General features: G+C 39.6%; 2 protein-coding genes across 3 annotated transcripts in view; both read left to right on the top strand.

Annotated features, from left to right (window-relative positions):
* LOC133599283 (uncharacterized) overlaps positions 1 to 21,019 on the top strand; it is a 42,401-nt gene extending 21,382 nt beyond the window's left edge. The window contains exons 2-3 of one of the 2 annotated variants that reach the window (XM_061952129.1): positions 14,142 to 15,647; positions 19,358 to 21,019. In XM_061952129.1, the coding sequence (XP_061808113.1) occupies positions 14,142 to 15,647; positions 19,358 to 20,514 (2,663 nt within the window). In that variant the 3' untranslated portion in view covers positions 20,515 to 21,019. The remainder of the gene's footprint in view (positions 1 to 14,141; positions 15,648 to 19,357) is intronic. The other variant, XM_061952130.1, reaches the window with a different exon arrangement.
* LOC140678745 (uncharacterized) lies at positions 15,654 to 19,351 on the top strand. Its single transcript, XM_072912992.1, has one exon. It carries the CDS (start codon positions 15,758 to 15,760, stop codon positions 17,726 to 17,728), a length of 1,971 nt encoding a protein of 656 aa, XP_072769093.1. The 5' UTR covers positions 15,654 to 15,757; the 3' UTR covers positions 17,729 to 19,351.
* Positions 21,020 to 21,658: the final 639 nt, after the last annotated feature.

Raw genomic sequence — 21,658 nt, 5'->3', positions numbered from 1 at the left:
CCATGTTACCAACAAGATATCCTGCTAGACTTGAATGAAACAACGCCATTGAATATTTCTGTAAATGAATAGTGATAAACATTATTGTCATGTCGTTAAATGAATCTTTGTAACTATAATTTTGAAATGGATTCAGTTAAAACGTTGCAAGTTAAAGTAATGAGTCGTATTGTATATTGTATATACGCGAGTTACCTAGCAAAGTTGAGCAATCAAGAGTATTTGAAACCATGTTCGAGTATCGCACACTTTGGAATTGTTGTTTTTAAGGTACACAATTATCGACTCATACAAGTTTGAGGCGCTCTATCAGTGTTCCCCATTAAACTGCACTTTATATGTGGCGTTGGGGGTAGATGACTATTGTCTACTTTGCCATGAGGTAATATGCATTCACGTTGGAGTCTTTTTAAACTTTCCATTAAGACTGCAAAATGTAAAACAATTAGACTTACTAGTCTTTGTCACTTCACCAAAGAACATAAACATTAAGATCCTCTCTCTCTCAGTGGCACAATTACAATAAAGTAAACCATTTTTTAAAAGTGTAACAAAGGCATTATAATAATATGTAGACATCAATAAGTGTAAGGTAATATAAAGTGATTCCAATAGAAGTGCACTTCAGTTATGGCGGTAGGGGGCGTGGTTATATGACGTCATCACCTAATATGCTTACCTAAGAGAAATCATACTTTCATGTTAGATTTGCCAAAGTGTCCAATAAGAACAACAATTGTAGCTCTTTTGTTTTTAGGGGAAATCTTGTCTGATTATATTTAAACATGTTTGCGTCAATTCAACATAGCTATGTACAGCCACATGAGTTGGACTCCGTTACATGTAGAGCAGTGGTCCCCAACCCCTGGGCTGCGGCCCGGTACCGGTCCGCGGGCCGATTGGTATCGGGCCGCACAAAGGAAAAAAAAAATAAAAAATGTTTTATTATTTTTTTTAATTAAATCAACATAAAAACACAATATATACACTATATATCAATGTATATCAATACAGTCTGCAGGGATACAGTCCGTAAGCACACGATTGTATTTCTTTATTAAAAAAAAAAAAAAAAAAATTCACCCCCGGCCCGCGGGACAAATTTTCAAGCGTTGACCGGTCCGTAGCTACTAAAAGGTTGGGGGCCACTGATGTAGAGCATCAAAATTAAGTTTTCCATGAAGCAGTTTTTCACATATTTTCCGGGACAATAGTATATAAGCCGCACAGACTAAATTTGAGGAGAAAATCATATTTTTCCATATATTAGCCGCAATGGACTATAAGCTGAAGATTTATATGTTGTGAAATTAGATATTTACACACAAATATTTTGTAAATGTTTATTTACATAGCTTAATTGTTTTCAAATGGAGCCTGTAACACGACAGTAAAATGGCAGATAAAACAAAACGGAAAAGTCATTGTCATGGACTAGAGATGCGCGGATAGGCAATTATTTAATCCGCAACCGCATCACAAAAGTCGTCATCCACCCGAACTAACATTTTATCAAATCCACACCCGCCCGCCACCCGCCCGTTGTTATATATCTAATATAGACGATGCAAGGCATTAGTGATGTTAGAAAGCTTTTTTTGCCTGTTAAAGAAAGGAGACTGATCCAATGCAGCAGAGACATTCAATGTGTGCCACGCATTATCTCTTGGCCACGCATTAGTGGCTAAGAGATATTAATGCGTGATAATATTATTTATCATTATTATAGTATTATTGTCATTTCCATTAAGAAAGTGTTGACTATTGTTGCCAATGCCCTCAGATCAGGAGTGCGTTCCTCACACTTTTGTGCGCAGTTGCAGCAAGCAGAACGATGCTTTTAAGAAGTTAAAAAAATGTTTTAGAAAGACTAGGCCTATATTTTCGTTAGGTAAAAAAAATGTTCTGAATTTATTTAAATTAATATTAACTTGTTAACGTTATAATGCTCAAATAGGGACGAGGGCGGGGTGCACAGTGAAACAGTGAACAATTTCGCGACAAAGATGAACCTTTATTGATTGATCTACAGCTATGACAAAATATCAGACAATCTCCATTGTCAACGACAGGCAGGAAAATAAAGATAAACACATAGCCTATGTTGTAGGCATAGGCATAGGCTCATACGTTTTTAAGTTGAAATAAAAAAAAAATAAAAAAAATGTGCCTCATAAGCCTTAGGCTGTCAATCACGCGCACAAACTTAAATTATACAATAACATATGTATGTCATCCCTATTTAAACAAAAATAAATGAAATGAATAATAATAATAAATTACCTGCAACTTATTGGCCAAGGCAAATAGCTGGTCTTTTTTCCCCCTGTTCTTTAGTATTCCCTTTTTTAGTTTGTCGCGTACCACGTTTGCTGCCGGCGTTGCCATCTTTTTTTTTTTTTTCTTCTGTTGTGTTGTGGTGTGCTGCAGTGCCTGATGAATAATTGCCTGTTTCAAAGAGTGCTGCTCCTTTTTCGAATGTGGGTAACAACATTTAACTATGTATATATATTTCCGAATTGGTTCAACCGCCACCCGCCCGAATCTATTTAAAATCTATTTTTTTCGTCATGTCACCCGCCCGACCTACGGATTATCCGCGGACTCCGCGGTTGTGTCCGCAAACCGCGCATCTCTATCATGGACCTACTAGCTGTGGAAGCTAGCTCTCCAATCAGCTAAACACACTCAATATCTACCGTATTTTCCGCACTATAAGGCGCACCGGATTATTAGCCGCACCTTCTATGAATTACATATTTCATAATTTTGTCCACCAATAAGCCGCCCCGGACTAAAAGCCGCGCCTACGCTGCGCTAAAGTGAATGTCAAAAAAACGCTGCGCTAAAGTGAATGTCAAAAAAACAGTCAGATAGTTCAGTCAAACTTTAATAATATATTGAAAACCAGCGTTCTAACAACTCTGTCCCAAAATGTACGCAAATGTGCAATCACAAACATAGTAAAATTCAAAATGGTGTAGAACAATAGCAACATAATGTTGCTCGAACGTTAATGTCACAACACACAAAATAAACATAGCGCTCACCTTCTGAAGTTATTCTTCATTCGTAAATCCTTCGAATTCTTCGTCTTCGGTGTCCGAATTGAAAAGTTGGGCGAATACGGGATCCAAAATGGCCGGTTCCGTCTCGTCGAAGTCACCGGAGTCAGTGTCACTGTTGTCCAGCAGTTCTGTGAATCCTGCCTTCCGGAAAGCTCGGACCACAGTTGTGACCGAAACTATCTGCCCAGGCATTTACGATCCACTGGCAGATGTTGGCGTATGTCGACCGGCGCTATCTGCCCGTCTTAGTGAAGGTGTGTTCGCCTTCGGAGCTGTGTGAAAAAAGCCACCCGGCCTCTTCGCGTAAACTTCCCTTAACCACTCGCTCATCTTTTCTTCATCCATCCATCCCTTCGAGTTAGCTTTTATGATGACGCCGGCTGGAAAGGTCTCTTTTGGATGGGTGGAAGTTAGCATGGCAAGCTATAACCACAGTGAAGGATGACTTCTCATTCCCTGTGGAGCGAATATTCACCGTACGTGCTCCCGTTCCACAGTGCGGTTCAGTTGCTGTGAAATACGGTAGTAATCCGTGTGCGGATGGAGAGATTGCGTCTTTTTATGAACCGGATCGTTTTGTAGGAGCCATTTTGTGGTCTTTACAGATGTAAACAGGAAATGAAACGTACGGTGATATCCGCGCGTTTTTTCTTCTTCTTCCGGGGGCGGGTGAAGCGCTTCCTGTTCTATGGGGGCGGGTGAAGCGCTTCCTGTTCTATGGGGGCGAGTGCTTTCCTTGGCGGTTGCTTGCGTAGAAGAAGAAGCGCTTCCTGTTCTACCGGGAAAAAAGATGGCGGCTGTTTACCGAAGTTGCGAGACCGAAACTTTATGAAAATGAATCGTAATAAAGCGCACCGGGTTATTAGGCGCACTGTCAGCTTTTGAGAAAAATTGTGGTTTTTAGGTGCGCCTTATAGTGCGGAAAATACGGTATTCTATGATGTTTTGGTGACTTTACTGAGGAATTTGTGAAACTGAAACAATACAAAAAGAGTGCCATTGCAAGTTAATAATACTAACACAGACACTTGTAAAATGTATTAGCATATTAGCTAATGCTAACGGCGCTAGATTGATTACATTACGATAGCTCATACAAATATGCATCAAAACACTACTATCAAACATGTTACGGTTTAGTAAGTATAAATGGTTTTAGTTATATTGTCAAACTTACAAACGCTGCTTTGAGTTATGAACAGAGAAACCATACAAGTAGAACCGTTATTGACGACTAGCAGACAGACTCCTGGTTCTAAGGCACAACACAGAAAGAAATACTGTGGACTTTCAACCTGCAGTGAGCAAACTCATCCAAAACATGGCGCTATAGCACAAACAATTACACTTTTTCTGTCTCTGCGTCAGTGTTACTACTATGCAAATTTGTTGTATACAAAACATTATGGTCATAAGCGAAAAAAAGCCATAGATTATCTGCACCTTTGTATAAGCCGCAGGGTTCAAAGCATGGGAAAAAGTATCGACTTATAGTCCAGAAAACAGGGTAAAAGTATTTTATTCAAAAGGAAAAAAACAAAGTTTTTGCCCTTATATGCATCAATAAATAATTGGGGGCGGCCGTGCCAGCAACCTGAGGGTTCCTCGTTTGTTCCCCACCTTCTACCAACCTCGTCACGTCCGCTGTGTCCTTGAGCAAGACACTTCACCCTTGCTCCTAATGGGTCGTGGTTAGCGCCTTGCATGGCAGCTCCCGCCATCAGTGTGTGAATGTGTGTGTGAATGGGTGAATTTGGAAATGGTGTCAAAGCGCTTTGAGTACCTTGAAGGTAGAAAAGCGCTTTACAAATATAACCCATTTATATGCATCAATAAATATAAATTGTTATGCTTAAAGGCAGCCTAAGAGCCAAGTCCTTTGGGTAGATCTCAGAATGGTGTACATGGTCTATTTTCTTGTCCATGGAGCGAATATTGGCCAGGGCAATGGAAAAGCCGCCTTGTACGGGTTAGCCAAGCCCGGAGTAGTTCACTGGCTCCAACGGTCTTTAAAGTCCGTAAATAAATTACGTAAGTAAAGCCGCTGCTCCTCCACATCGAGAGGAGCCAGATGAGGTGGTTCGGGCATCTGGTCAGGATGCCACCCGAACGCCTCCCTAGGGAGGTGTTTAGGGCACGTCCGACCGGTAGGAGGCCGCGGGGAAGACCCAGGACACGTTGGGAAGACTATGTCTCCCGGCTGGCCTGGGAACGCCTCGGGGTCCCACAGGAAGAGCTGGACGAAGTGGCTGGGGAGAGGGAAGTCTGGGCTTCCCTGCTTAGGCTGCTGCCCCCGCGACCCGACTTCGGATAAGCGGAGGAAGATGGATGGATGGATGGATAGATTATTTAACAATAACGTCCGGCAGTATACACATTGTTGGCATAGAAATGTAAAAAGGATCTCAAGACTGAAAACATAATACTATACAATTGGCCAATATTATTGGACCCCCCCCCCAAAAAAAAAATCACATATTTTTCTGACAATAGTGACACTAGAGATGTCACGGTATGAAGATTTCTTATCGCGGTTATATGCTCGAAATTTTCATGATACTTATTCTAAAATCTTTTAACCAAGTTTTATTTTAAAAAACACAACACATTCAAAATGATTTCCTTTGTAGAAGAAAAAACATTTTAGACTGTTTCATGGAACTCAAATAAAAATGTAATGTGCATATGAAAGCAACACAAGCATTATAAACAAAGTAATATGGCAGAAAACCAAATAACATAAATAAATAAAAATACATGTGAAAATTGTGCAGGATGGCACCTAATGGACATAAGAGATAATCAAATATAAGAATGTTGCAAGATGACACCTGATGGCCATAAGATGTAACTGCACTTTTTGTCCATATAGATAAAAACAGTGTTCATGCAGGCCCGGCCCTAACCAATCTGGCGCCCTAGGCAAGATTTTAGGTGGCGCCCCCCCACATCGGCAGTGAAGTGTATATACTCACAAGAAACCGAATAGCTTTGTCTTTGACCTTTTTTTTTACTTAAAGAAAGCAAATTAACAATCAGAATAGTTAACAAGATTAAAAAAAATATATGAATAAATAAATGAATACAAAAAATAAAAAATGAATATATGAAATACAATATTTTTTACATACATAAACACAAAATAAAACGTGTCAACAAGTTGCATAAAATAAATTAAAAATACAATATAAATAAGGCACTGCACAAAACAAGATATCAAACCAGTATGACTTTAACAACTATATTACAAAAAAAGGGGATCCTACAGAGTTCTCTATTTGTGCTTTTTAATAGAGATTTTCAGAGCAACCCACATGTTGGGGTACATTTCTGCCAGCTTCTTCTCATGCAGGAAGGTCAAGAGTTCCATGTTTGTCATGTTCTTTGATGGCAATGGTGGGAAATTCTGCATTTCCATTGCAAGTTCTGTGCCATTAATGTCCAGCTGGCTGTCATGGGTCAGAGTAGTACTCAGGGCTGTAGCAGCTCTTCTTTTTGTAAGTTGTGGAAATTGAGGAGTACTCCAAACTTGTCATTCACCTCTCCAAGGCTCTGAAATCTCTCATCAAGTGAAGAGATGGCTGTATGTTTTGCTGCTGCAAAACTGGTGGGTTGTGCTGCTGAAGTGGAGGCGGTAGATGTGGTAGATGGCCCAGGGGTGGGATTTAGAAACTTCAACAGTGCATCTGAAGAAAGGAGTATGTGACACCATTGAGTATTACAGTTTAATAATAAAAACATATGATTCCAGGAATAAAATGAAATGATATAATATAGATGAAAAACCAAAGAGATATATGTATGATGTTAACTGATATGCAAATTAGATTAGATTCAATTTATTGTCATCATTACAGTGAAATGCTGAATAGCAGAATGCAAAGTAACAGTATCATATATTATATGAGAATGTTATGTTATGATTACCTTTAACCGAATCACAGCAGTGCTTAAATTAAAAAACAGCATTCCCTCTCATGTGATATTGCTTAATTAACATTATTGATGTGCACTTTAACAACTAGGCTTACAACTATACCTAATATATAAAGGGGTGGAAAAGTGACTATTACCTGCAGGGCAAACATTAGCTAACCAGAAGGCAATAACAATGTAAACAAAAAACACCTGCTTAAAAGATCTAATACAAATGTCCCTGAGGAATGTAAGGTGGGAGTACTGTAATTACCTAACGTTACATTATTATTTTCCATAACAATTTAGCCCCCTCCACAATATTAACCCGACGTTAAAACAGAACTAGCTATTTATTGATTAGCAATTGCCGAATCATGTAACATTAGCTTAATGCTAAAAAGCCAGCTACTATCACATTCTGTAAGAGACAAATAATTTCATGTAGGCTAACGTTACCTACCTGCTACCTCTGTCTTTTTCTCATTTCTCCTCCTCTTCTTTTCTCTTTTTTCTTCCCTGGGCACCTGACAGTTTTGGCCGTTTTGACATCTTGTGTTGATTTTTTGATGTGGTGACATCCAAAAAGAGTCATGATACGGGAAGGGAGGGGGCGCACCGTGCGGGGGGAAGGGGGGTGGGCGTAATGTTGTAACAAATAATATTTCTATTAAATAGGCTTTAATTTACATTTTAATTAACGTGGGGTTATTTTTTGTATTTAGAAATAATAGTACCAACTTTTTTTCTTTTCTTTTTTTTTTCTCCAACATTTGTGGCACTGGCGTGGCGCCCCCTGATGGACGGAGCCCTTAGCATTTGCCTATACGGCCTATGCCACGGGCCGGCCCTGTGTTCATGTATGAAATCTAGTCCTACACATAGGGGCTACACGATTATAGCAAAAATAATAATCACAATTATTTTGATCAATATTGAAATCATGACTATTCGTTATGGTAGGTGAAACAATGTTGGGGTGGGGCGTAAAAGTGACACCATCATGTAATTTGTAATGTCTAATAACAATGCTCTTTTAAATGATGCCTTTATCTCTATTTTTACATTTTGATAAAGGTGTTTTTTTAAAGTTATGTACATTTTGTGTACATTTGCATGTATTTTAAGTCTAAATGTATGCACATGTACATGCTGTATCGGGATAGATCCATCAAGAGTTTGAGCAGAAAAGTGCCATATAGGAATTAACAGCGGAATTTTCAGAGTAAAATACACCCTAAAACATCAGCAAAGCGCTATGTCATGGAAATGTTTTTTGAAGTAATACCTTTTTGACATGAACAAAAACACAAGTAATGTAAAAAAAACATGGTTTATTTTTTGGCCAATAAAGATAAAGTCAAATAAACACGCTTTGTTCCTCCCCAACACCATAATGTTGTCCAGTGCAACAGCTTGCCCCCCAAAAATAATCAGGAGTTATACCTCTCACAATACACTAATACGCAATCTTCGTGCCACACTGACAACTCAGCGTGTTCACACTTCATAACCTGCGTTCAATTGAATGAGATGACAAAACATTATAGCTAGTGGTGAGGTTATTGGAAAAACTGATAAAGTTAGCGATTAAATAAAGGACGAGTGACTATCCCAGTAAACAAACAGCAAAACTTTATAAACAAGTTGTGGCAAGGTTCCCTACACATTTCCTGCTGCATGTTTCAACACGTCATTAACTTTCAGTCACAGCAGCTGAGTGAAGGACGATGTGCTGCATTTCCAAAATGAAAGCAACATCAAATATTTTTATTTTCCACGGTATACTTTTTATGTGGTACAAATGTGTCTGTCTCCGATTTTTGAATGATTCTTATGTGTAACGATTTTTAATCGATTAAAAAAATCAAAACTCAATTCAAAAATCGATTAAATATACGTATATATATTATTATTGTTTTTCCAAAATCTGTCCTGTCCAGCCACTTTAGTAAATGTTTGGGTGGAATTTCATTTTTTTTTTAAACAGTTATCTTTTAAGTAATATATACATTTATCAGAGCCTTTTTATCTATTTCATGAAGGAATGTCGTTGGTCATAGAACTGGCACCCAATGTTATTAAAAAAAGTATTGATTGTGAATCGTTTTGAATTGAGAATCGATTCTGTATTATATTGTAACCCCCAAGAATCAAATCAAATCGTGTGGTGCCCAAAGATTCACGGTCCTAGTCTCCAATATTGTCCACATATGTCGCCATCTATTAACAACAGTGCTCTCTTAAGCACACGCTGAGACTCTACGGAAGTGAAATGAAGTGAAACAAAGGGATCATCTCCGTTTGCTCGGAGGGAAAATCTCAAGATCTGTGTAGTTGCTTTCTGCCATGTTTTCTCAAGCCAAACGGCACCGGTGCGACACCGTTTCCAGGAAGTGAGCAATGTTTCCAAAATTGAATTTATAATTGACGATTTTTCGATAATTCAAAGTTTTAACAGTTTTACTTGCCGTCTGGACTTTTACCGTGGTTTTTCATTATACCGTTTACCGTTACATCCCTAGAGTACACCCTTTATGTTTCACCAACCATTTCAAATCCTGTACATCTTCTTAAGGGACAATACTACATAAATGCAACTTACGATATATGTGAGCGTAGTCGGTCTGCTGTTCTTTAGAATGCCACAATACAGTTTGGAATTAATGTTTCCCTTCGATGAAGCGCATCTGCCTAGTGCCAACAGTACTCAGGTAGCCTTGGATGATAACGCTGGCACCACCGTGCTTGATTGTAGGCAAGACACAATTAACTTGCTTCTTTCTGTTGGCTCATTTTCAGTGGATAGTAAATCTCTTCTGCTGTACAACTCTATCTACTACTACTCTTAAAGGTATGAGGTATGGCACACACTTAAAAAAAGTAAAGTAAAAACAACTCCTCCACCTCTTCCTTCTCTGTCCACATAAAAACACATTCACAGGCTTGTGTCCCTTTTGTCCAGTCAGAAGCCTGAAAAAGCAACCACAGTTGGTGCCATCATAATAACGCCTCTGTTCATCAATATCGTCACATATATCAGTATACTGTATATCGCAATAGACACGTAATTAATACCAATAAAAATGCCTTTGATAAAACGTTTAATATATATTTTTTTTTTGTCGGAAGAAACCCGAAGTTAACCATTTATGCAAGGTTGGTTGCATGAACGAAGGCCCTCGCTGTGATCACTGACACACTAACAGCCAATCAGGTAACCATATCAACTATCAAGTTTTATTGCGCCATCTTGTTGTCCTGCGGTTGTTTCTTTGCATGGAGTGAGAAGAGAAACCAAAAATGAGTGCTGGAGATAGCAAATACATTTTGGATAAAACAGGAAAAGTCACCTCAACGGTATGGCAGTTTTTTGAATTTGTTAAAACGAACCATAGTCAAACCAATGTGGTCTGTACATTATGCGAGGCCTTGTCCCCAGCAGGAACAGTAATAACTAGGGATGATGTTTGTTAAGAAATGATCGATTTCAATGCCATTAGCGAACCGATTCTTTATCGATTCTCTTATCGAATCCAGGTCGGTTGTTGTACAGTATATGGAAAAAACACACAATACTTGGTTTAACAAAAGCTCACTTTTATTTTTTTAAGAAAAAAATTAAATAAATAAATAAAATATTGACTGTTGTTACCCAAAAAAAAATTTTTTTATTAAATAAATCAATATTGACTGTTAGTGCCCCTTTAAGTGGGCCACCTAAGAAAAATACATGCAGGGAAAATCCTGCATTCATTTGTATTGTGCAGCACTTTACATTTGAAACAAATCTCAGAGTAATGGTGTTGGTTACTTTTTGCTCCATTACATGTCAGCAAAATACAATTATTAACCTACCGGTACTTGTATTCGTCTGTGTTCACCAAGTTGAAGGGGAGGAGATTTTTCACCATCATTCTCATTAGCTTGCGAGTAATGTTGTTACTCTCCTCCTCACTCATCTTGCTGCGCTCTGCGTTATACCTCGCCATGGTAAATGGGTTAACGCTCTGTGCTACAGTGCAAACACTGCCCTGGTCACTCTGGCTGTCATGAATGTCATCATCTGAAGTAGGATAACGTTAACATTATCTTAATTCACATATTGTAAGCACTAGTTTATTAGACAGACCTGCAAATGCTGGAGTGGTGTAGGCTACAAGATACCGTTAACGTTATCAGACACAAAAAGGCTAACGTTAACGTTACCGTTAGCCACTGACTATGCTTAGGTAACGTTAGTCTAACATTACTGCAGTCCTGGTTGACATAAGAGGTAAAACTATTTTAGCCGAAAGGCTACAAGTGAGCAGATATGGAAATGAACCGGCAACAGTTAACGTTACTTACTCACCGGCACTATCACTGGGACAGCAGGTTGAAGCAGAGGAAGAGGGGCGTGCTTTGTTATCTCTGTCGCTGCTTCTCCACGACACGTTTCTCTAACTTTCAGGTTATGTACGGCCTGAACATGTTTCAACATGTTTGTTGTACTGCTCCCCTTACAGGAAAGCGAAGCCTCGCAATAATTGCAGATAGCCGTTTCCTCGTTGAATTTCTTAGTAAAGTGAAGCCATGCCTTGGAGCGTTTTTTTCGGTCCATTGTTGTTGCTGCTTCTGTATCTGCCGCCGAATGACTGAGCTACGTCATTTCCTGTGACGTGCCACAGGACATTTCCTGTGACAAGAGATTCGTTCCCAGGGATTTGAATAAAGAACCAAATCTTTTTCTTTACTATAGTGGCTTCGATAACAGGAACCGTTTCTCAAAAAGGGATTTGAATCCTTGGAATAGGTTCTTTTCTTATCGAACAATCGGGAGAACTGGTTTCGAACATCATCCCTAGTAATAACACACCACTTTAGCCGCGCTCACCCTTTAGAGCACAGCCCTAACTTCTTCGCACTAAACCTGCAGTAAATGGTTCCTCTCAGGATTCTCTGTTTACATTTTTAAACTTTGCACTATTTTGTTACACTTTCTTACATAAACCTTTTTTTGCACCTTAATTTTAAGAGTTTATTGTTCAGTGTTCATTGTGATTTAAGAATGTTGTTTATATTAATAATTTTCCATGATTGTGTTGATATTTCCTTTCCTTTCTGCTTTAATAGCCGATGGGATTATAATCAGAATAGGGTTACATTTTAAATAAAAATGTTTACATTTAATATATTTTCCTCCTGGTACTTATTTTCAATAGGTCATTAAAAATACCAATAATTATGGATATCGACCAATTTAAAACACTTGATTTGATACAGTTTTCAACCTTATCACCCAGCCCTATAGTCACATATTAGATGAACAATGATGTGTGCATTATCTTTAAAATCAGCATGCACTTACAGAGCTTAAGAAAAATGTTGACTTTTAATTTGCCTGTGCGTGTTATAAAGCTTCATGTTGTGTTGTTAGATAAGGTTCAAAAGTAGGAAATAATGTCGCACATTCTCAGGTCACAAACAAAAAACCTTTTTACCACAATCCAGTCTGGCTGGAGTTTTCCAAAAGCTCACTATTTCAAGACAAAAGTCGGTTTTTGCATGTGGAAAAAAGTCCAAAATCCAAGTTTCAATTGTATAGTAATATTGTATTTTGAGAAGATTTATACAGTGCTAAAATAGTGTCTGAAATGTGAGGACTGTACTCATTTTTGTGGACATGTGCGGGGAAAACTGATTAAAACGGAATTGCTCTTTTTTTTTTTTTAATTTTTAATTTTGCCTATCATTCACAGTCATTAGCACACGTTTTTCTATTTTCATGCATTTTAACTCGTAAATAAAAGCTAACAGAAGTCAGCTAACGATCCGTTGTGGTGAAGAAGGAGCTGAGCTCTCAATTTACCGGTCGATCTACGTTCCCATCCTCACCTATGGTCATGAGCTTTGAGTTATGACCGAAAGGACAAGATCACGGGTACAAGCGGCTGAAATGAGTTTCCTCCGCCGGGTAGCGGGGCTCTCCCTTAGAGATAGGGTGAGAAGCTCTGTCATCCGGGGGGAGCTCAAAGTAAAGCCGCTGCTCATCCACATCGAGAGGAGCCAGATGAGGTGATTTGGGCATCTGGTCAGGATGCCACCCGAACGCCTCCCTAGGGAGGTGTTTAGGGCACGTCCGACCGGTAGGAGACCACGGGGAAGACCCAGGACACGTTGGGAAGACTATGTCTCCCGGCTGGCCTGGGAACGCCTCGGGATCCCCCGGGAAGAGCTGGACGAAGTGGCTGGGGAGAGGGAAGTCTAGGCTGCTGCCCCCGCGACTCGACCTCGGATAAGCGGAAAAAGATGGATGGATGGATGGATGGAAGTCAGCTAACAATGGAGATGTGATTCGCTATATTCTGCCTATAAAGCGCTCTTGAAAAAATATCCAAAAACCTCTGTTTTATTTACATGGTGTAAATATATATGTAATGTAGTAACAGGCACATTCAGAATAACATGCAATATTTATGTATTTTGTTACTTTTAAGTACACGGCGGCAGATTAATTTCACACGCATCAAAATCTTCGATATTTCCTTTAATAACTTCTACTAATCATGGCAAACTTAATGAGACACAATAATCGCTACTTTGGGACAAATGATTATATGTTTAACTTATCTTTTTTAGCCTAAAAATAAGGAGGATGAGCTACATGTTTTAGATAATGTGTGAAAAACAGATCCTGCAAGTAGCACGATTGCTAATTGCTAAACGAGAAATACAAACTACAAACATGAAACAATCACGTACCGCACAATGTCTCTCCTCTGTGTGATGCCGACTGATGGGATGTTCACATCTTCTGTCGGTTTTTAGGGGTTTATGGACACAATAGAGTACTCACATTAGCTGCATTCTTAGCAACCTTGTAAATGCCATAATTACGAATTAGAATGCATTAAAAATAACATATGAATGATGGGCAAAATTCTCCCAAAGTGTAGTGCAATTGGCCTTTAGATTGTATTTCCTTTGCTGAAAGAGCACCACTGTTAATGGGCTGATAAAAAAAATGTTTGACTTCGTTTAGAACATAACACAAAAAGAAGCCTTGTAGTTTAGAAAGCTTTATATTGGTGTGAATCCCACTGTTATTTGTAAAATAAAATCTATTGACTTGACATCTAACATTGTTTTAAATTGTTGTATTTGCTCTATTTTTAGGGCCTAAAATTTGTTGCCAAGATTGTGGCGAGGCCTTCAGAGAAGAAGCAGGCTACTTGGAGCATCGCAATCAGCACCCTGACGGAAGCTGCCTAATGTATTTAGAGCCAGTGGAAGATTTGGATGATGCCGACAAAGATGGAGAAAGTACAAGTTACTGTAATTTCTGCTCACAGTCATTTGGTGATTTGAGTGAATTCCACTTACACATGGAGAACCACCGCAGTCAACACCTTGACACTCAGCCGATTTCAGGGGCGGCAAAGCCCACCTTTCAATGCGAGGAATGTGGCAAGAGCTATTTTATGTTCGGACACTATCTCAATCATCAGCGCTCCCACATTCAGGCATCAAAATCTCTATTTAAAGACTTGGAACAGTTGAAGAAAAAGTCCTTTCAGTGCGAATCTTGCGGGCGGAGTTATTCTCGTCAGTCTGCCCTTGATGCCCACCGACGTTGTCATGAAGGAAAATTATTCAAGTCCCGCAACAGGACTTCAGAGGAATTTATTCCTCCTGTTGAGACAGCAGCTGAAGCCAAGACTGTTGAAAACCAGACTCATGCTATTCCCGAGAAGCTTATCAGTTGCACTTGCGGTAAAGCTTTTTCTTCTTTAAATGGCTTGAAAACACACCAGCGATTCAGCCGCTCCCTCCAGTGCTCTAAAATAGAAATTAAAGTAAAGCAGAAGAAAAATGTGTATAACTGTAAGGACTGCAAGAAAATTTTCCATGGCCATCTTGCTTGGTTCAACCATGAGAAATGGCATGAAAACCGAGCAGAAGGCTCTGCAAACCGATTTCCATGTGAGACCTGTGGAAAAGTGTTTATGACTCAAACCTTCTACTTAAGACACCTCCGCACGGTGCACAGCGAAGCCCCGGCAAAGTCATTTCTCCACCAAGTGGGCCAGGTGCAGAAAAGGGCGCTTGAATGTAAAGACTGTGGCCTCAAGTTTTCTAGACCGTCAGCATTTCACTCTCATCAGCTTCAACATACAAAGGATTTTAAAGAAACCGAGGGATTGGCTGATATGCAAAAACCTCTGGTACAACAGCAGATTACTTTGCATGGTGAACCTATATTGAGATATCAAGCAGACGCACAGAATGTTCTCCGGCTTAAGAGTGATGATGACCCACTTGCTAATGAAGAAGATATGGAGAGTTATGAACCTGGGGATTTCAACGTGCTGGTGATCAGTGCCAGTGAATCGGAGGAGGAGACCGTTCAAGACTCTCATTTTGAGCTGGACAGCGAAGCTGATCAACAGGCTAAAGACTTTGCCGAAACAGTCCCTGCTCCCAATCAACCAGAGCTGGGCTTGAAAATTGTACAGGTTGATCTCGAGTCTGGCAAGGAACAACGCCCAACGACGGAAGCCGAAAACACAGTGGCAGCAGAAAGAATTGATTGTCCAGATTGTTACCGGTGGTTTACTAGTGAGTCATCTCTGCGGGCTCACTTAATGTGGCACAACGTTCATGAGAGGAGACGAAAGAAAGGTCAGTCCGTGGAAGTTTACACATGTGACAATGAAGCTAGTAGTTACGCAGCAGGTGATACTACAATAGAAAGGAAGCAGGAATTAAGCCAGGTAGAGCAATTAGAGTGTATGACATGTGACAACTGCGGTGTATACGTTGTACGTTCGTCTGCTTATATCGTTGATCGGCCCAATAGAAAACAATGGTTATGCCAAGATTGTGTGACATCTAGCTCACAGAAAGCTAGTTTGGTAAGCCACACAATGAACCACTCTGCACGTAGAAAAGAGAACATTTCAGTTACAAAAGTGTACAATCCAAAGAAAACACTTCTCGGCCCTAAAATATACCATTGCGAGCAGTGCGAAAAGGGTTTTTGGTCTTTAGGAGCATACTCTCATCACAAGCAAAATCCAAGTCAATGTGTCGATGTGAGGCTAAGGACAGGGATTGCACAGCCAATGCACCGTGGGCGTTCTCGCACCAGCAATAAAGTCACATGTCCCGTTTGTGGTAGAAAGTTCCGTCACAAGGGCATTATGACGTTGCACATGCGCATACATGAAAATGGAAACCACAAGTGTGACATCTGCAGCAGATCGTTCCGTCTGTTATCCAGCCTCCTCAGGCACCAGGTTGTGCATAACGAACACCTACCACCACCTACTAAGTCTTTTCAGCACCAGGTAGAGCAGCTGCAAAAGAATACGTACAGCTGCACCGAATGCGGTAAGCTGTTTTCCCGGGCCAAAGCCCTTAAGTTTCATATGAAGTACCACGGTTATGAGAGTGGGCATTCACCTTCACCACCGAGATCCTCTCAGGAGGTCCTCCAGTGTGTCCTGTGCCTGACATATTTCAAAACCAAGGCCTCTTTGAGAGCTCACCAAAAGATTTGCATTAAAAAAGAATGCCAAACATCAAATTATAAGACCGAAAGACTAAATGATGGTATTATTGAAGAAAGCTCTGTAGGGTTACTGCATACCACTGTTATAAAGAAAGAAATAGACACAGAGGAGCTACACATTGAAAGTCCAAATACTACATGCCACTTAGAAACAAACAGTCATTTGAAATACAAGTGCAAAAAGTGTGATAAAAGTTTTTCAGTTGTTGGGGCTTTAAACTTGCATAACAGAATTCATGCTAAGGGCTACAAAAATAAAGCTTATGCGACATTATCCTCTGTGCGTAGTGAGGAAGAGTTAAGGAAAGACTTTCCATTTCCCTGCATGGAATGTGGGAAGCGATTTATATCCAACTCTGCCCTTGGCTCCCACAAAAGATGTCACTCTAAAGAGAAGTTTTCTAACAACTGGCTGCAGGACCACCACATGAGTACACAACCCGTAAATAGCCCCAAAAGTGAAACCCAATGTGACTTATTGTGTCCAGAAGGGCTACTATTAAGTGACGATACAGGTGCCCAGGAAGGCGTGACCTCCCGCAAATCAGTCAATCAGGTGGTTTTAGATGACGGTGAACCCACCTCTACGCTGACTTCAAAAATGCACCAGTGTCCCCTCTGTTCTGTGAGCTTTTCCACACCCAGAGGTCTTTGTGCCCACAAATTGCAAGCCCACCCAGAGAGTGCACAAGACACACCTAAGATTACAGTGGATGCTCACACTGAAGCATCCAAAGTGACAATCAGTGTTGTTGGCGAGAAAAACCTTGGATTAGATGCCCCTTCTTTGAGTTCTGCCATAAAAGTTAAGTGTGGACTGCAGTGCAGCACTGCTGTCATGGACCATAAACTACGTCCAGAGTTTAAAACGGCAGTCCAAGCTCCTGAGGCCTTAGCTGAGATCTCGCTTCCCTTCAGCCGCCTATCAGAGCCCACTGGTAAATGCCTCTACAAGTGCGGGAAATGCGGTAAAGCTTTCCAGACTGAAGACCAGTTAGTAACTCACAAGACTAAGGCAAAGAGCCGGCCTTTCTGCTGCGCTTTGTGCTGCAATGCCTTCTGGACTGAGAATCAGCTGCAGCAACACCTCACCTGGCACGATCAGGTGCGATTGCGGCTCCCCAACGAGGTTCGCTTGCGCCTCAGTGCTGCTTTGACTTCGAGGTCCCTCAAACCAGCAGATAATTAATTTATCTCACCATCCATATTACCAAACCAAACATGTTAACATTGTCAAGGCGATGCATGTAATTTTGCTAATCCTCTCATGGTAGTCAGTGCATTACAGAACCTCACTGACCATCATCTTGCATCTGTTGGTGATGACAGAGGGACGAACTATGGCCGTGCTCCTGCCTTCTCTGGAGACTCAGGGCGACCTTACTTGTCTTGAATCTTGAGCTACTTTTAGTCAAAAAACTGATTTGCACCAGCACTACATTAAACACGCCCAGGGTGTGTTATAAAAAAGAAAAAGTTATAAACTAAATGCAAATTACATGTAAACCTTAATGCTTCTTCGTGTTTGTTTGTCCTTTGATCAAAGTTATTTTTAGTCCTAACTTATGTTATCATATTTGTCTTAATATGTTGTTGTCCTCTGAAGCGTTTCTTTACACTGGATTTAGTAGTGTCTTAATGTTCTATGACCTACACAATGTCCCCTTTTAAACACTTACTGGAAAAAATGAATGCGTTTGAGCTAAGCATATGCTTCCAAAAATAGATTTACATTAAATATATTTATGCTCGTCTGGATCATTTTAAGCTCTGTTGAAGATCAGAAAAAAAAATACTGCTATCTTAGTTTTGGTTATATTACCAGAGAAATGTTGGATAAAACCCAGTCAAAAAGGCCTGTCGCAAAACACTAATATGTACAATGTTTTTGCATGAACTGACTACTAAGCTCATGACCTTTTTCTTTGTCATGGTTTATTTCTATGTTGTAGAAAAGTTATTTATTGCTTAAAAAGACTGTGGCACTTGTATTCATTTAGAATGGCTTAGTTGCACTTATTTTGGAGAAATATTTATTAATGAAGCCTTTTTCTTAGGTGACTGATGCCTCTCACTATATGTTAACTTGCTGTTTCTGACGATATAATAAATTGATCTGCTGTAGTCTGAATTAGTGGCTTGTGTAATGAATTCACACTTTTTCATCCTTAACAGTATGTGAGATTGTTTTTATTTATATATATATATATATATATATATTTTTTTTTAGTAAAATAGGTGTTCAAGGAGCATTACAGACAACTGCTGCACTTTAAGGGGGACGGTGCCGTTTTATTTGAATCACATTCAGATTTTTACCTGAGATGTACCGGTAATCATGGGCCGCGTTTAATAATGAGAAAGACATTTCTTTTGTCATATATTTGGTTTGAATAGATGGTCAACTGTTATTGTTGGACTGCAGTTGTTTTACTGAACAATTCAAACAAACCGGTGTTGATTGTATGGTGGATGCTGAGTGGGATACATTGTGTTCGTTTTAGTTTAAGCCACATTGGGTGAATAGATTAAGAAAAAAAGATGCAACAAATCGATTTCTATTCATATTGTAGGATAAGATACAAAACAAATCATGTAGTCCTTGAGGATCTAAAGATTGAGTTTCTGGACATGTGCTTTAGAGTTTAACAGAGTTCTAAATATTCTGACTAATGCAAATCTATCATCTGTGAGCAAAGAGATATCTTCTTCAACTAAATGTGCGTAAATATCTCTTTCCTACCTTTTTTCTTTAAGCACTTTCTCGAATCTTTGTAAAATTCTGTCTTTTAATCATACATTTTCTCACTATTTCTAGCCAACAGGATAAAGTTGAACTTTTCGCAGATGTACAGATCGAGGCCGTCAACTGTGGAGGTCTTGAGAAAAGTGGGGGAGGTGCAGAATGACCAAGAGATGGCAGCTGACTGTCAAGTGCAGCAAGAAAGTTCCAACTCCATGAAGACGGTCCACAGGTGCAACATTTGTGGGAAAGGATACGCGTATCTGCTATCTTATCGAAAGCATCTGCAGCTGCACAAGAAGCGGCCCTCTTCAATCAAAAGCGTGCACGGCGACACCGCCCATACGTACGACTGCCCGATTTGCGGAATGGGCTTCTACAGGAAAACTCGTTTGCAGGGTCACCTGTTAACCCACAGGCTACACGACGTGTACCGGTGTGAGCAGTGCAACAAGAACTTTGAGTCTGTCAGTTCATGGGTGACTCATGAAGATCTCCATAAAACCAGGCCCTTTTGGTGTCTCACCTGTGCCAAAGGGTTTAGACAAGAGGAATTTCTTGATAAACACCTGCAAAGAGACCATATGGGGAATTACAAGTGCAACGTTTGCCCCAAACGTTATCTCACGTCAGCCCTGCTCAGCGATCATGTCAGCATGCATTATTCACCACGTCTCAAGAAGCCAGCCAGTGATGAAAAGGAAATGAAAAATGGAAATTTGTCCATTCCAAATCAAGTGCTTGAACCAGGGACGGGGCCGGGGACTGAGCCGGGGACGGAGCCGGGGACGGAGCCGGGGACGGAGCCGGGGACGGAGCCGGGGACGGAGCCGGGGACTGAGCCGGGGACTGAGCCGGGGACTGAGCCGGGGACTGAGCCGGGGACGGAGCCGGGGACGGAGCCGGGAAGCCTTGACAAAGCCAGACAGCTGTGTGAAGATGAAGAGTTTGCACACTCTGACCACTCTGATTGTGGGGAGCCTTTGCACAAGCCCCCCAAATTGTCCACATCTCTAGCTTGTCATCCAGGAGTAGTAGTAGAAGCGCAAACTGTGGCAGTTCACAATGGCGGCGAAAAACCGGAGCAAAAGCAACGCAGGTCGTATCATAAGTATTGGGAATGGGAGTGTTTTGAATGCGACATGGGCTTTGATGACGTGTCTCATCTTCATTTGCATTACATCAAACATGCTACTGGAGAGGTGCCTTTTCTACATGAAATGGAGGGATGAACTTAACTTGTTTTACATTTCAAAGATTTGACCAACAATGAGTTTCAAAACGAAATAAATGAAATCTAACTTGTCAGGCTGTACTACAAAAACTGTTTTTTAATTGTTGGCTATACCAGTAAAGATGTTTCAAGAAGAAAAATATGCTTGCTTTTCTTTCTTTTGATATTTCACTTACTAATATTGTCCTTTGGTATTATTTAATTGTTCTGTTTCAGGTAAAACGTTATCTAAACCTTACCCTTTTTGTTGTGTAATATAACATCTGTCTTCCCAAAATGTCTGCCCTATTGACCAGTATGTGCAAAATAAAGTATCTCTTTACAGTAGTCTGTGTGTTTTCAGAGGTAAACGTTGAGTGTTTAAGCACAAATTATGAATCAATATTTTCAATCTGTATATTTTAGGAAAACGTTTTTTTTCTCTGTCCTCAGTGATTGACTTGAGGACTTTGATGCTGTTCATATAAAATTAAGATGGTTGGTGCAATAAATGCATCAAGTGTAACCAAAAAGTGGTTTCTTTAGTAAAAGTTTGTATGACTAAAAGAGTGGTATGACATTTACAAAATAAAAAAATTTCAAGATACTATTTAACATTTTATTTCCAGAAATGTATTATTTAATAAACTATTTAAAACCTTTCATACATATACAGTACATAGGAAACTATAACTATAAACATTTACGGTTCAGAGTAATTACTGTCTGAAAACAAATATTGTTTCTCTCAGAATAGAAGAAAAGATAAAAAAATTCCTGCCATAATTAAAAGATATTTTTGCAATGTGGTTTTCATTAAAGATTATTTAAATTCTTCCATCCAAATTATTTGATCATTTAAAAAAACAAAAGTTATGAAGATTATTCAGATTGCAATAAACATTCCACTATTATATAATATATTAGTAAATAATAATATATATATATACATATATGACATGGTATAAAACATTCGTGCAAAACATTTTTTATTTATTCAAATTAATCCCAATTATTTAGTAATTTAAAAAATGCAATGTATAAATTTGTATTCCATTTTTGAACATATACAGGTATATGGTAACATATATGTGTATATATTTATGTATGTGTGTGTGTGTCTTGTGTTTTTTAGACATAAATAATCTGACACGATTATTGGA

This window comes from Nerophis lumbriciformis, linkage group LG04, assembly GCF_033978685.3.
Source record: "Nerophis lumbriciformis linkage group LG04, RoL_Nlum_v2.1, whole genome shotgun sequence".
Lineage (NCBI taxonomy): Eukaryota > Metazoa > Chordata > Actinopteri > Syngnathiformes > Syngnathidae > Nerophis > Nerophis lumbriciformis.
Note: the sequence above shows the minus strand (reverse complement) of the source record. Positions and strands in the feature narration are given on the sequence as shown.

Excerpts from the sequence above, each read along its gene's own strand:
- LOC140678745 (XM_072912992.1), top strand. The coding sequence starts at position 15,758 with ATGACATGTGACAACTGCGGTGTATACGTTGTACGTTCGTCTGCTTAT.